This window comes from Diceros bicornis, chromosome 21 (assembly GCF_020826845.1).
Source record: "Diceros bicornis minor isolate mBicDic1 chromosome 21, mDicBic1.mat.cur, whole genome shotgun sequence".
In the NCBI taxonomy this organism is placed as follows: Eukaryota; Metazoa; Chordata; class Mammalia; order Perissodactyla; family Rhinocerotidae; genus Diceros; species Diceros bicornis.
In genome coordinates, this window is record NC_080760.1 from 18,334,690 (window position 1) to 18,349,162 (window position 14,473).

The 14,473-nt window shown below is 35.8% G+C and overlaps 1 protein-coding gene across 7 annotated transcripts in view; it reads left to right on the forward strand.

Moving 5' to 3' along the window:
- Window positions 1-14,473, forward strand: part of VPS13B (vacuolar protein sorting 13 homolog B) — a 739,916-nt gene that overhangs the window by 573,172 nt on the left and 152,271 nt on the right. For all 7 annotated transcript variants that reach the window (XM_058564706.1, XM_058564703.1, XM_058564701.1 and 4 more), the window contains one exon: window positions 13,144-13,346. In XM_058564706.1, the coding sequence (XP_058420689.1) occupies window positions 13,144-13,346 (203 nt within the window). The remainder of the gene's footprint in view (window positions 1-13,143; window positions 13,347-14,473) is intronic.

A 14,473-nucleotide genomic window follows, 5' to 3' on the forward strand; every position in this document is an offset into this window, starting at 1 on the left:
AGTCGAAGAGCTGTGGTTTAAATAACTTTCACTACCCCAGCCTCTGCCATCCAGACGGACTTATCTTTGTGTATAAACAAAAGAAGAGAGAAAGAAAGCATAACCACATTATTTTTCATGTATACAAATGCCTATTCTCATGATCACCAAATTCAGGACCAACCAATAAAATGTAAAGAACCTAAAGTTGCTTTTCATGTATTGAAAAGTGAAACCAGATCATTAATTGATACAAAGTGGAACTCCAGCTTTTCATTCCATAGTTAACTGGATCTCCTGAGGAAAATCTCTTAAGGCGTTGTCATAGCCATTGGATGCTGCAGAAATGCAAGTAAGCCTAAAGGGAAATAAAACATTAAATTAGATATGACTACCTAAAATAATATGTTGCAATAACAAGCCATTTACAACACCCCAAAGGCTTTTGTTACTTTTAGAAAGAAATAGCATCTCTTTCCAATGCCTGAACAATAGGAAATGAATTCTTTGACAGTTAAAGCCAGAGGACAAACTTTAACTTTTAAACAGCCACTGAGGATTGAAGTGGAAGTACAGCTTGTAGACAGCTATACAAATCACTAACAAACGTTAATGAATATTGGGTGTGGGCATCAGGGTCTTGTCATTTTTGACACTATGTCCCAAGTAGCTTAAACCCAACACTCGAGGAAAGGTGGAGACCTCATTGGGTGTGTAACATCTGGGATTTTTATTTGTCATTTTGGCATACTCTGCAAGCGCAAAAAAAAGAGTAAAAGGGGATTATCTTGACAATGAAATGAGTTACTGAATCTTGTGATAATGAAAAGCAGAAGAATTCTAATGCCTTTCTATAGTCCCAGAGGTAGAGGTGCGTTTATAGTTTTGCAGAAGTAAAATGTCGGCAGGCAGAACAGATGGCCTAGAGTCCGTGAAACATGACACCCCTCATCCCAGAACTGAGTACCACTATTAATCCTGGTCGGATTCCCTCCTATTACTTTATAACAAGGTTCAAAGTTGCTACTGATGAACTGGCATGTCCTTCTTTTTGTACTCTTAAATTACCTGTAGATTACTGATTTTTTTCAACAGTGATATTTTTTCTGTGCGTAATGGTGGACTATTGAGGCATTCCAAAAAAGTAGAATAGGAAGTTCTAAAAATTGAATGGGAAATAAGTAGAAAATGTAAAATTCTCCTAACTGTTTTTTCAAAATAATGTTCCACATTATTTCTCTAAAATGGTGGGAAATAAAAGCCATAAATGTAAGATACTCTCTTGGGGAGTGATTTTCCTGTCTTCTTCTTAGAAATCATATGCAGTGAAGAAGAAATTGCAGCATACAAGTTTTATTCTTGCTGTAATTGTTATCATAATCCATGATTAGATAGAAGTTGGGACAATAATAAGCAATATTAATACTATCTTAGAAATGATCTTTTTTCACCCTCAAAAAGAAAGGTAAAAAATTAAGAGTGTTTGATGTTTAAAAAAAAACCCCAGTAGTAGAAATATGCTATTCAGGCCACATTTATATAGCCACTTATTCCTTTTATTTAACCACATTATGTTAATGCAGTCTTCTACATCTTTCATTTGAGATATTTAAATTTTTCTGAGATAAAGGGTGTATGCATTTTTTAAATGTCTGTTATGTGATTATTGTTCTTCGTGTACATTTTTTGTTTTAGTGCTGTGTGGTTACTATAGCTGTTTTGGATTCCTGTGGGAAGCCTTTAAAATACATAGGATAGTAACCTCGGGAATTTAGAAGATAACCACTGGGTTGAATTTCTGATGTGTTAATTTCTAGGCTACACAAAAAGTAAAAATCATCTAATAAGCAACCAACTTAGGATGTGAGAGCCCTCTCATGTGCCGGGGTGTAGTGAACATGGTGTACCTGCCCAGCCTTTCATAGAGGGAGATGAGCTCATCTCAGAGAGATAACCATCTCTGACTTTTTCTTCTGATTCATCACTGACCTGAACTCCATTTGAACCTTGTTAGACAAAAAACAAGCAGAATTCCTGGCCCAAACTATAAAATATAATTAAGCCGTTTTGAAATGATGTGTAAAAGAACATTGCTGTACCCCCACTTACAACTACTACCACCACCACAACCAATAAAGTTAAATCAAGCACTGCCTGTAATGGATTAAAATAATAAATGTTCCTGGATTTCAGTGTTTGAAGTACTTGAAGAAAACAGGCTCCCAGCAGCCCGGGTAGCTGAATGCAGGAGAGACATTTATTAATGACGAGTTCAAGGATTTGGCCTGTTTAAGATCATTACTTTCTGTTTACCGTGTGTTACACATCTCTTATATTTTTACACAACCCACATGTGTCCACATGCAATAATGAAAGCTTTTTTTTTTTCCAACAAAAGAATTGTTAATTGTGTAAATATGGTTCTCTTGAGGAATATGAAGTCTTCATAGGACTCTGCTCCCTTCTAATGAGAAATCCAGTACAGTTATTATACTCTTCCAAATATATGTGCCTTCAAATCTTGTCTTTAGATAAATTAGTCTATTTCTTCATATTGTTTTTAGTTACCAAATTCCAAACTTAGTCTAAACTACTAGAAAACTGTTGGCCTCGGGTTATGTATTTTAGAATTGTGTATCATTGCACTGGACTTTGTGTGTCTTACGTACTATAGAAAAAAAATCAGTGCTTTTTATTTCTTCTCCTAATTTTAACAAAGGTATGGTAAAGAACCAATTATCTAGATTTAGATATATTTAGGGGAAAAATAGGACAACTGATAAATATTTCCCATATACACGTATTAAAACAGAGTGTTCCTGGGGCCAGCCCGGTGGCTTAGCGGTTAAGTGCGCACGCTCTGCTACTGGCAGCCCGGGTTTGGATCCCGGGCGCGCACCGATGCACCGCTTCTCTGGCCATGCTGAGGTGGCGTCCCACATACAGCAACTAGAAAGATGTGCAACTATGACATACAACTATCTACTGGGGCTTTGGGGAGAAAAAGGGGAAAAAAAAGGAGGAGGATTGACAATAGATGTTAGCTCAGAGCCGGTCTTCCTCAGCAAAAAGAGGAGAATTGGCATGGATGTTAGCTCAGGGCTGATCTTCCTCACAAAAAAAAAAAAACAAAAAAAAAGTGTTCCTTGGACAGGGGGAAAAAAAAACAGCGTGTTCCTTGGACAGGAGAAAAAAAGGCCTTTGAGACAACAAAAATGCTATCAGTTAACATGAAAATATCTCACTGTGCAAAATACTATTGGAGAAGAAAGTTTTCAGCCTAGTAATTAAATACTAGAGATCTTTTTCTTAATAGCTTCTCCTCTGCATTCTAATGATAGCATCTTATAGGTTAATATTAGGTAAAGTGGACAAGAATTGTTGTAGCCCCCAGCACTGGGACTGTGGAAAAAGAAAAGGTTAGAAGTAAATCTCTGTCCCCCACTGTACTTAATTTGTGACAGCGTTTAGTTTTGCCTGTGGTCACAGCAAATTGCCCTCTCATCCATATCAGCCAGTAGGCTATTTGCTAGGAAAGTTTCTGGCAAAGAAACCCTGTCAGTGATGAGTGACTGAAGACACGTCTTAGATGTTCTTTTGCTCTCTGGCTGGGCCCCTGAACCTGTAGGCTATGTTGGCATAACATACTGAGGCCATGCAAGACAGCTAGGGACAGGAAAAAGCATTTATTTACAATGCTGTTACCAGTTGGAAAGATCAAATTACTAAGAGCTAACTAATAGCAGTAGTTTTTATAAAGCATATTGATGCTGGAAGGAGGCAAACAGAATCTGAATCCCAGCCCTGCTACTTACTGGCAGTTGATTGTGGTAAAAGTTACAACATAGCTCATTTCCAAAATGAAGGCAAAAATACTTAATTCACAGGGCTGTTGAGAGGATTAGGTGAGATAATGTATGCAGTGTACCTTACACATTCCTTGGCACAAATTTATTAAATTCCTCAATAAATATTAGTCTTTTTGTATCTTCTTCCCTCTTCCTCTCCCAACTCAGTCACACCACATGAGTGCTGAGGTATAGATCATTAAATTTTAGAGCTGAAAATTGTCTTAAAGATCATCCTTTTCTTTATCAAGAACACTTTTTATTCTTTTGTCTCACGGACCTCATGATCCAAACACACTGCATTTAGGATTAGATAGCTAACCATGACTTAACAACTTAATATGACTGTAACCAAAAGTAAAAACTTTAGTACACATCCGGAGCCCTGTCTCAGACAAATTCATGATGTCTTTGAAATACTGAAAATACCTCATGGAATATCATTACTGTGTGGAACTCCCTGAGTGTCAAAGAACCCTGGATTGAGGCCCACTGAGCTAGTCCTAACTCCCCAATAGAGTTAAGGGGTGGAGAGATTAAGTGATTTGCCCAGGGATATTCTGAGGTGGAGTGGAGACTATAACACATATCTCCTGGCTACTGGCCTGTCTGTTATACCAGTCTTAAAAACCTGGATTATGTAGATCAAGACCAGTTTCCAAGCTACTGCAGTAAATTACTTAGCAGTCATTTTGCTTTCATCATTATTTAAGTTGATACCAATTCTTCTATCCATGTGACTGACTTAAGAAAACTTGATTTACCAGCAGTTTCCTTATGTAATAAATTAGGCAACTACTGTATTCATCTAAGAAACTTTTGAAGTATGTATTTACTGTTGTTCTTTCCTCTGTAAGAAGGTTGTCATACACTTTCCAATATGCACAGTCAGATCTGCCAGTCTGCTTTTTTATTTAAACATGTCCACAACAGCCAATCAAGTTTTATTTTTCTAATAAACTGACACAACTGTAATAACAGTGAACATGGTGGCAGATTGGAGGGGAAGAAAGAGGCAAAGCATATCCTCAGTCACCCTTTGGTATTTTTAGTTTAGTTTTTCTAGGATCTGAGAGTTTTAAAACATTTCTCAAAAAATATCTTTCCCAGACAAGGGCCAAGTATGAGTATAAATAGCCAACTCAGTAGACATTTTCATCTTTCATGAGTTATTCTCTCTTTCTTTATGTGAAAGAAAAAAAAATCCTGCTACTTCATTTTCTTATGTCCAAAAGAAGAGGTTTGGATTAGACTCAGGGTCTCAGCTTTTACTCTCTAGTGAGAACTGGATAAGAGTCCCTGGAGACTGGAAATCCCACCTATAAGAAATCATTAGGTGCTTTGGAGAAGGGACACATGTTAGCAGGTGGATCACCCAATTGAGCTCTCATTTTGACAGCTAGACTTTTCGTAAATTTGTTGGGGAGCACTGGCATCCCTTTCAGCTTAAACATCAATATCCATGTGGTTCTCTGACAGTTTTGTTCCATGTATTAATCTTGTCCTATATTTTAGTTTACTTATATTAATAGGTACAAATATATAGGCTTATTACAAAATAGAATGTAATTAAATAGGATCTGGTCAACTTACATATTCTGATCAAGGGGAGAAAGACAAGTTTTTTTCATGGTAAAATACCCAAGTGCCATTTTTATGTGCTTCAACATAATTAGTTGAAGGAATTAGAAATGAAGAGATTTCTGATCATCACTTTATGGACCATACATGCAAAAATCTTTTTCTTGTCGTCTAGTCACTTATGGTCATCTCTTTATGGATCATACTTATAAAAATTTTTCTCCCTCACTTTTTGAGGCATCCTGATGCTTCACTGTTATGCAAATTGACTTGTGAATGTATCTAACACATGCTTGCTGGTTTTCTAGTAGCCTTAGATTATTTCCAGCTGGATAAAAAAATACCTGGATATGCGTTGCTAGTGTGTGTCATCATTGACTGCTCTTTCTAATGACATACAGAAGCATGATTTAGATTGTATTTTTGCACAGTCAGCATATAGAGAGTAGGAGCTTTACTAAGGGTCTAGTAGAGACTGACGATGTAGGGCTGGCAGCATTTTGTAAACATTCACCAAAACAAGTGGTTTGCATTTATTAGTCTTCTGAAGGAGTATTTTAAAGGTCATGAAACTTTGTTCCCTGAACTAAATTTTTACACTCACTGAAAAGTATGTCAGTATGCAGACAAAGCAAGATTATTTCTGTTTATCACACTGCTTGTCTCTGAAATTGCATCTCAGTGTTGCTACACTTCATTTAGTTTAATTAAATATCTGCCGTTAGTTTGCTAGAGCTGAAATTAAAAATATAAACAAAGATTTTTGAGAGAGGCCAATGGAAAAATCCGACAGAAAAGCATGCTGTTGAATGGAAGGAGGTAGAGAGAAGAGGATATATACTCAGTCAGAATGACCTGATCACACAGTCACTAAATGCAATGTGGAGTTCTGGATTGGGGACTGGAACTGGAAAAGGACTTGAGGGGAGAAACTGGTGAAATTCAAATAAAGTCTATAAATTAGTAGTATTGTATCAATGTTAATTTACTGGCTTTTGGGAAAAATACTGTAGTTTATGTAAGTTGTTAACGTTAAGGGAAACTGGGTGAAGGATATCAGCTTTGTTGAAAGGCTAAAATTATTTCAAAATTAAAATTTTTTAAAGTAACCTTATCAGTGATTGAGTAAATAACTTTAGTATTACGTATTCGTGCTTTTAAAGTTTAAGTGAACATTTAAATCTTACACTTTCACAGCATATTTCTTGAACTTTTTTCTTTCTTTTCTTCTCTCCTTATTTTTGGAAATTTAGGGGAAAAAAGTACAGAAAATGTAAAGGATAACACATCAAACACCTATATACTCACCAGCTAGAACAAATGTAAACATTTTGTCATATTTGCAATATGTATGCATACACACACACACACACAGATAAAACTTCACAAAGTTATTCAGCATTTTCCAATGTTTCAGTGCTAAAAAGATAGCTATTTATAATTTTCACTTGTAGTCCTTTTGTCCAACAGTGCATTAGTCCACTTAACTCACTTTCTATTGCCATTTGTACTGGATTCTGAATGTGTAAGTATCCAGCTTACATGAACGCTAAGTATTTTCTGTTGCCCTGAGTTTGTGTGTGTGGTGATATATAAAGTAAGATTCACTTTATCCCAAGGAAGATATTTAGTATGTTTCCCGATTGAAAAAACAGAAAGGAGGGGATGATGTCCCATAAGCCAGCTTCTTACAGAGTGGAAGAAAGGAGAAAGGAGAATTAACAACCCTGTCACGAGTCCCAGGGATTATTTTCATATTTTGTGGTAAAAGTGTTAAGTTTGGTTTATCACTTATAAATGACCCTTTGTAAAATTCATCACTACTCTTTCTTAAGTGATCACCATAATCTCTTATTACTGGTCATTTATGCCAAGATTAAAACCACTTGAACTAACATGTTTTTCTATTTTGTTGTAGCTTTTTTAAAATGTAGAAGGAAATGGAGACTCTGTTTCAAACTTAAAAGCTGGTACTTGTGGGTGAACATTTCTTTGGTGCCACAGATATCTGGATCCCTCATTGAGGAGCAAAGCCACTGGTGTGTGTAGCAAGTTTGGTGGGCAGATAGGCACTTGGGGATGAGTTCAGTTAGTTGTGTAAATCTCAAAAGTGAACCGTGCTTAATTTCCTTATGGCACAAAAGAAAAGAAAGGGGACAAATGTGCCCCAGGTAAGGCACATTTATCTCTATAGGTCATGTTTTCTTAATGCAGTGCCTGTTCCTGTCTCCTCACTGCCAACTGGTAGCATCTTAATTTCTCAGTGCCACCTATGTGTTTGAATTAGCCCATGATCAATGCTGGTAGACCTGAGTTATAGGCAAGTACAAACTGTAAAAGGATTAGAAAAAATAAGACTAGAGTAAGGGGTAGGCTATTGGGGAAAAGAAAGAAAAAAATGAAAGGTGACTTACTCATAGGTACTCAAATAAATACTTGATTAGAGTGAAAGAATTGACAGCGCATAAAGTGAATAAAAAGAATGAAAAAGAATAGGATTTATATGGTAAGAGGGAAGTGTTCATGTTTTTCAACAGTTCACTTGCTTAGCAGAGTTAATATTATAAATGTTGTTGGTTGTCTTCTTTTTCCTCTATTACTTACTGAGATCTTAGAACTTGAGGCTAACAGATTGCCAAGGAAAAATCGCATATGAAAGAAAATTACATATTACTCACTTTAACTTTTTGTACCCAGTATATGGTAGATAACCATTAAATGTTGGTTAAATAATGAATACATGCATGCATAAATATCAAGTTGGAGGTGATCCAGAATATCCAAATTCCTTATAGACAAAAGTATGGAGTAGCACTTGGTTAAGAAATTAGGTGTGGTTATGGATACTGTCATTAAAAATTATCCTTGAAACCATGAAAGTAGAGAAGTGCACTAAGATAAGAGATTGGGAGCAGGGGACAGGTAGAGATTGGGGGCAGGGGGCAGATAGAAGACTGAGGATTACCTTTGGAAATCCCATTAGTTAGAGAATGTATATCAATTGGGGTGCTTTGGGTCATAAATGGCAGAAAATCCAACCTAAACTGGTTTAACTCATGTAGGTAAAAAGCTTGGGACCAGTGCTGTCCTTAGCCATGGCAGAATCTGTGAGATCTTCCTTCTGTGTTACTCAGCTTTAGCCTCAGTCTCCACGTGGTGGCTGCCAGCAGCTCCAGCACCTTCGTTTTCTTAACTTCAAAACCAGGGAGCAAGAGGAAAGGTCCTCTTATTGTACCTCATTGGTTTTCATTGGATCTCATGCCCATTCCTGAACCAAATCAAACTCCAGAGAGTATCCAACATGAAAATCTAGAAAGTATGGCAGGTTCCCAGCCTTACTAGTCTACTTCCTGAAAAACTGGTCATCAGATTCTGCTATTGCTGGAACATAGCCATGCTGGGTCAGCGCCTGCCACAATTGCAAGGTTGTGTCTCAAGCACATTGTGCCTCCTGCCCTCCCCAGTGCTCACCTGGGTCTGGCCCACTTTCTTTCCCCTTCTTGTTTCAGGCTCCCAAATGTTTGCCTGATCTTTGGCTTCCTAATTCTAGGCCATTTTCAAGAGGTTTCAGTCGCCATCTTTATCTTACTCTCCTGAGAATTCTAGGTATCCCATTCTCTACCCAAACAAAAAAGAATAGGATTTGTATGACAGTAGGGAAATATTCATGTGTTTAACAGTGTATACAGTGGCACAAAAGCTATCAACATTTCTATATATTGTCTAATTATTTTGTAATAATTCAAGTCTAGAGTTTTTTCTTACATCCTTCCTCACCCCAGTCAATAAATACTTAAATTGTGTAACTTATGGGAATTAAGAAGAGCTTTCTGTCAACCCTAGTTAAGTTCTTTGAGAAGAGATAGGCACCTTCTGAGGATTATTCATAAAGTATAATGATGCAAATTTTGTCCTTCCAGTACTAGTCATTTTTAGGCAAAACTTCAGAAACTAATTTAGACAGTACAATATCAGTATTTTGAAGTAGTTCCTGCATAGTAGAAATATCTAGTAAGATCCAAATTTTATATGTATTGTTACTTCTACAAAGAAGATTTTATCATGTGCTTACAAATATCTTTGTATAAATGAAAGTTACTATGCAGTGAGAAAAGTAATCTCATTCATCTATATGCTCCAAACAAAATGTTGTCAAGCCCATTCTTAACAAGACTTCCAGGGACTCAGCTGTTTCCTTTGATAGTCTTTTCTTTGATAGATAATTACCTTTGCTTCTGCCAAGTTGTCCTTTATGTCTGTCTTAGTTCTTTTGCTTTAATTTTCACCACTCGCTTCAAATGGATGATTAGAAACCAACACATCAGAAGAGGTAGTTGGCAGCATAGGAAGAGATTACAAATAAGGAAAGGGAGAAGGCTAGGAACCACCCTGTGGTGTTGGATTAAAACCAGAAGTATCAGTATGAATTCATGATTTTTAATGTATTTACATTAAATGTATACAGAAATGGAAGGATAGATACAGAAATATAGATGTGTGTGTATACATGAGTAGTATACATACATGTATGTTTTAGCCCTCTCTGCTGAGAGGGCCTAGAAGCAGTGACACCCTAGTAGCAATGAGCATACCTAACACCCAGATGTTGGTTTCTAGATACCATTCTTCAACAAAAGAATCAAGGCTCTTTGGAGACATGGCTGATGCCAGAGATGCGATGGGAAAAATACAAGATGAACATGAAACATTTGTGGCCATAAAGTAAAGATGTTCTCAAAAAATGATGGGGATATATCAAAAGGACACAGGAACCAATTTGAAGGGGTTCTTGGTGGCCAAAGCTGGTTCAATTTAAGCAACAATGTAAAAAATGATAATATTGGATTAAAATAAAATAAATATCTGTGAGTCCATACTGATATAAATAAAAATTGAACTAATAAAGGGGGTAGAAGAGACAGCTCTTTTTACCATAGAATACTAATTAATAAATGTAGACTAATATGAGAAATGGGAAATCAGCATTATCACACACCACAGTAATAATCTTTGCAGGCAGGACCATTGATGGATGCTAACGTTAGTGGATAAAAGTTTGATGTAAAATAGAATACTTGCATAATCTCCAGATATCTCCCCACAAGATATTTATAAATGGAAAAATAACTTTAGGGTGGCGAAACCTGGCAGACATCACTTTAAGCCATGTCATCAGAGTTGATATTACCAGTAATAAAACATTTATATCACTTATCCCGATATGATGCACTAAGAAGGGCATCATTTCTCTGGTATTCTTCCCAAAAATGCATAACCTCATTCTGATGAGATAACATCAGATAACTCCAAATTTAGAGACATTCTGCAAAATAATTGGCCTGGACTATTCAAGATTATCAAGGTCATGAAAGACAAAGAAAGCTGGAGAATCTGTCACAGATTAAAGGACACTAAGGAGACTTGATAACTAAATTCAGTGGGGATCCTAGGCTGGATCCTAGACCAGAAAAAGGACAGTAGTGGAGAAAATGGCAAATAAGATCTGTAGATTACTTAACAGTATTATATAAATGTGAATTTCTTGATTTCCATATTCGTACTATGGTTACATAGCTGGGTGAAGGGTATATGGGAACTCTGTATACTTTTGCAACTTTTAGGTAGGACTAATGTTATTTCGAAATAAAAAGATTTTTCTTTGATTTTTTTGGAGGAAGGGGTGTTGGGATGGCTTCTAAGGTCTCTTCTATCCAGCCTTGTTCTGTGATATAGTGATGCAAAATGAAGAATGGCAAAGATTTAAGCACTTTTCTTAACTATTTTCTATCCTATACTGTCAATTAATAAATATATTTAGACAGCTGAAAATAGAGTCAGATTCTAAATTGTCAGTTCAATTCAGTGAGATGTGTCCTGAATGGCTACTGTTGTGCTCAGTACTATACTGAAGAAGATGGTCCTTGCCTCCAGAATGATCACAGTCTCCTGGAGCTTGAAAATGATGTAGTCTTTCCTTTCAATCACTTAGATTACTAAGGTCGCTCTTCTTTGATATTTTAAAATAATGGAGTTGGATAGAATGGTATAGAAATTGATGAATCTTGGAAACCTATCCAAGAGAGTAAGAGCCCCTAAAGAGGGCCTCCAGACATTTCACTCTGGGTGCCTAAGAAGATAATGATAAGCATTAAATAAGATAAGCAACCTAGGAGGCCTTTGGTATTAAACCCTTTGTTTATGAGGGACCAATAGGATATTCACATTAAGGTTACCACCAGATAATTGGGTATTTTATTATAGGGTAGTATGAAGATGCATATACTTAAGAATAAAGGGTAATGTAATCCTGATATTCCTTTAATGCCAATTTGCTGAATGATTGTACTGAGTTAAGGCTATACTCATGATCCTGTGATGACCAATTTCTGAATAATGTATTGGTATGTTTCATTTAGCAGATATTTACTGTTGAAAAGTAAATATTTCAGAAAATGTAATGCAGTTAGGTTATGACAAGTTCCAAACTCCATTAATAAAGATGATTTTTTTATTCTTGGGTATTTTGGGGCCTGTTTCTATTTTTTGGTTTTTGTGGGTTTTATTTTAGTCTAAGTGAAGTGTAGCTTTGAAGGAAGAAAATTGTGTAAGTGAAATGGAAGTCTTAGTGCCACAATATATTTGATGAAAAAATGTAAGAAATTGATTTCCACCATCATAATTTTTAACAAAAGTCTTAGCCCAAACCCTTTTGGGGATATGATGTCTTCTGTGGAAGATTAGAAGTTGTGCATCTTACTTTTAAAGTAGGAACATACAACATGTATGAAGTTTTCAAGTCTCCACAGAATTGAGAAGTCAATGTGGGTACTATACTTTGAAACATGTATACTGTGGGCCTAAGGTGTTTTTTAATCTTTCATCTCTTTTAAGGATCAAATATCATTAGAAAAATAAGCCATGGGCATTACAAACGTGGTCTGGTGAAATTCAATATTCACAATGACAATTCAGAATATGAGTTCCTTGGGGGAAAGTTAACCCACCACTCTAACTTTGCATCCAAATATCTTAAAGTGCGCCATTGGTTTTATGAAAAGGTTTTGATCTGCACTTCTAGTTTAAGTTCAAAAGAAAACCTACATTTTAAAGTGTATTCCTTTTCTGGGTATATTTACTTTGAACTATAGCATATAGTTTTTCTCATAAATCTAAGCTGCCACTATCTGTTTTTAAGACTTTGTAAACTTCAAGTGGTTATGATGTGTGAAGTTTGGATTAAACTAAAACTTTTAGAAAACACATGTTATATATTTTGATTGTTTTGAATTTTAACATGAGCCAGTCAAAAACTTGAGTGTCTAGCAAAGTAATATACTATACTCTGTTACTGGAAGAAATCACAGAAAATTGCCCTTTCCCATCATGTTAACAATAGGCAAATGAAGCAGCTGTTCTTATTCTTAATGTAGTTGTTTGAAAAACTTGCACAATTTAATGAAAATGTCTCTACTCATAAAACTTAAAATGCTCACACATGGAAAAAGTCATAATGTTTTGGCAAATATTGCTTTGTTAGGAATGTGAATGAGGTATACCTGCTTCATAACTAGAATTCTATATAAATGGCATAAAACTGTGGGGAAAAGCCAACTGAAAAAGACTGACAAGAGATGAATTAATGCTTCTAAAAAATATAGATAGTTCTTGCCTAAACATACTTTTTTGACAAGGAGAATTATATACCCCTCTCCATTTCTTTTTTTCTTTTTTTCAGGCATAATTCTTGGGTCATCATTTCTACTCAGTGTAAATGATTTTCTCCTTAAAACAAGTCTCAAAGAAAGAAGTCGAATTCTGCTAGGACCATGTTGTGCTACTGCCAATCTGGAAGCTAAATGGTGTAAACACAGTGGCAGTCCAGGCCCAGAACAGTCCATACCAAAAATATCCATTGATTTAAGAGGAGGTCTGCTACAGGTCTGTCGGGATTGGCTACATTTTTCCCATAAGTTTTTAACTAGCGTTTGTTCATTTTTTGAACTGTTTCACTAAATTTTAAATCATAACGTAGTGAGAAAGGATATTGTCCAATTTCTGTCTTATTAAACTTTTTTAAAAGCTTTATCGAGATATAATTCACTTAAAGTGTATGATTCAATGGTTTTGTAGTATTTTTAGAGTTGTGTGATCATCACTACAATCCATTTTAGAACACTTTCACACACACACATACACCCAAAACCCTGTACGCATTAGCATTCGCTCCCCATTACCCTTTAATACCCTCTCCAATCTATTTTCTGTCTCTACCTAGTTGACTGTTCTGGATATTTCATGCAAATGGAATCACACAATAAGTGGTCTTTTGTGGCTGGCTTCTTTCACTTAGCATAGTGTTTTCAAGGTTCGTCCATGTTTTAGCAGGTGCCAGTACTTCATTCCTTTTTATGGCCAAATATTCCATTGTATGCATATAACACAGTTTTATTTATCCATTCATCAATTGATGGACATATTTGTTCTTTCCACTTTGGGCTGTTATGAATAATACTGCCATGAACATTTGTGTACAAGTTTTTTTATGTGGACATTTGTTTTCGTTTCTCTTGGATATACTACTAGGAGTAGAGTTGCTGGGTCATTAAAATTTTTTCTAATGTGTAGACTTTTCTAATTACAAAGTAGTCAATCTATCTCAAGCACAGTGTCATCAGCAATATGTAAGAACAATTTCCTAATGGCAGGTTGCTTAGATATTATGATGTCTGAAGACTAACACTTGACATATAATCACATTGCAACCTTTTGTGCATTTGATTTACAGCCAACTATGGAATGTGTGAGAGAATCCAACTTATTTCTTGATAATTTTCTACTTGTAGAGATGTAAATATATTCTTTATATGATTTGATATCCCCCAAATTTGACACAAATCCAAACAGCTTGAGAAGTTCACAATTACAGAAAATGGAAATGACTAATTTGTTAATAATGGAGGCATATTATGTATGAATTTCTTGTTTTCATCTAAAAGTTGTGTTGCCTCAACTTTTTTCACCAGTTTTCTTACTGACACAGAGCTAAATGTGGGGGGGCATCCTAA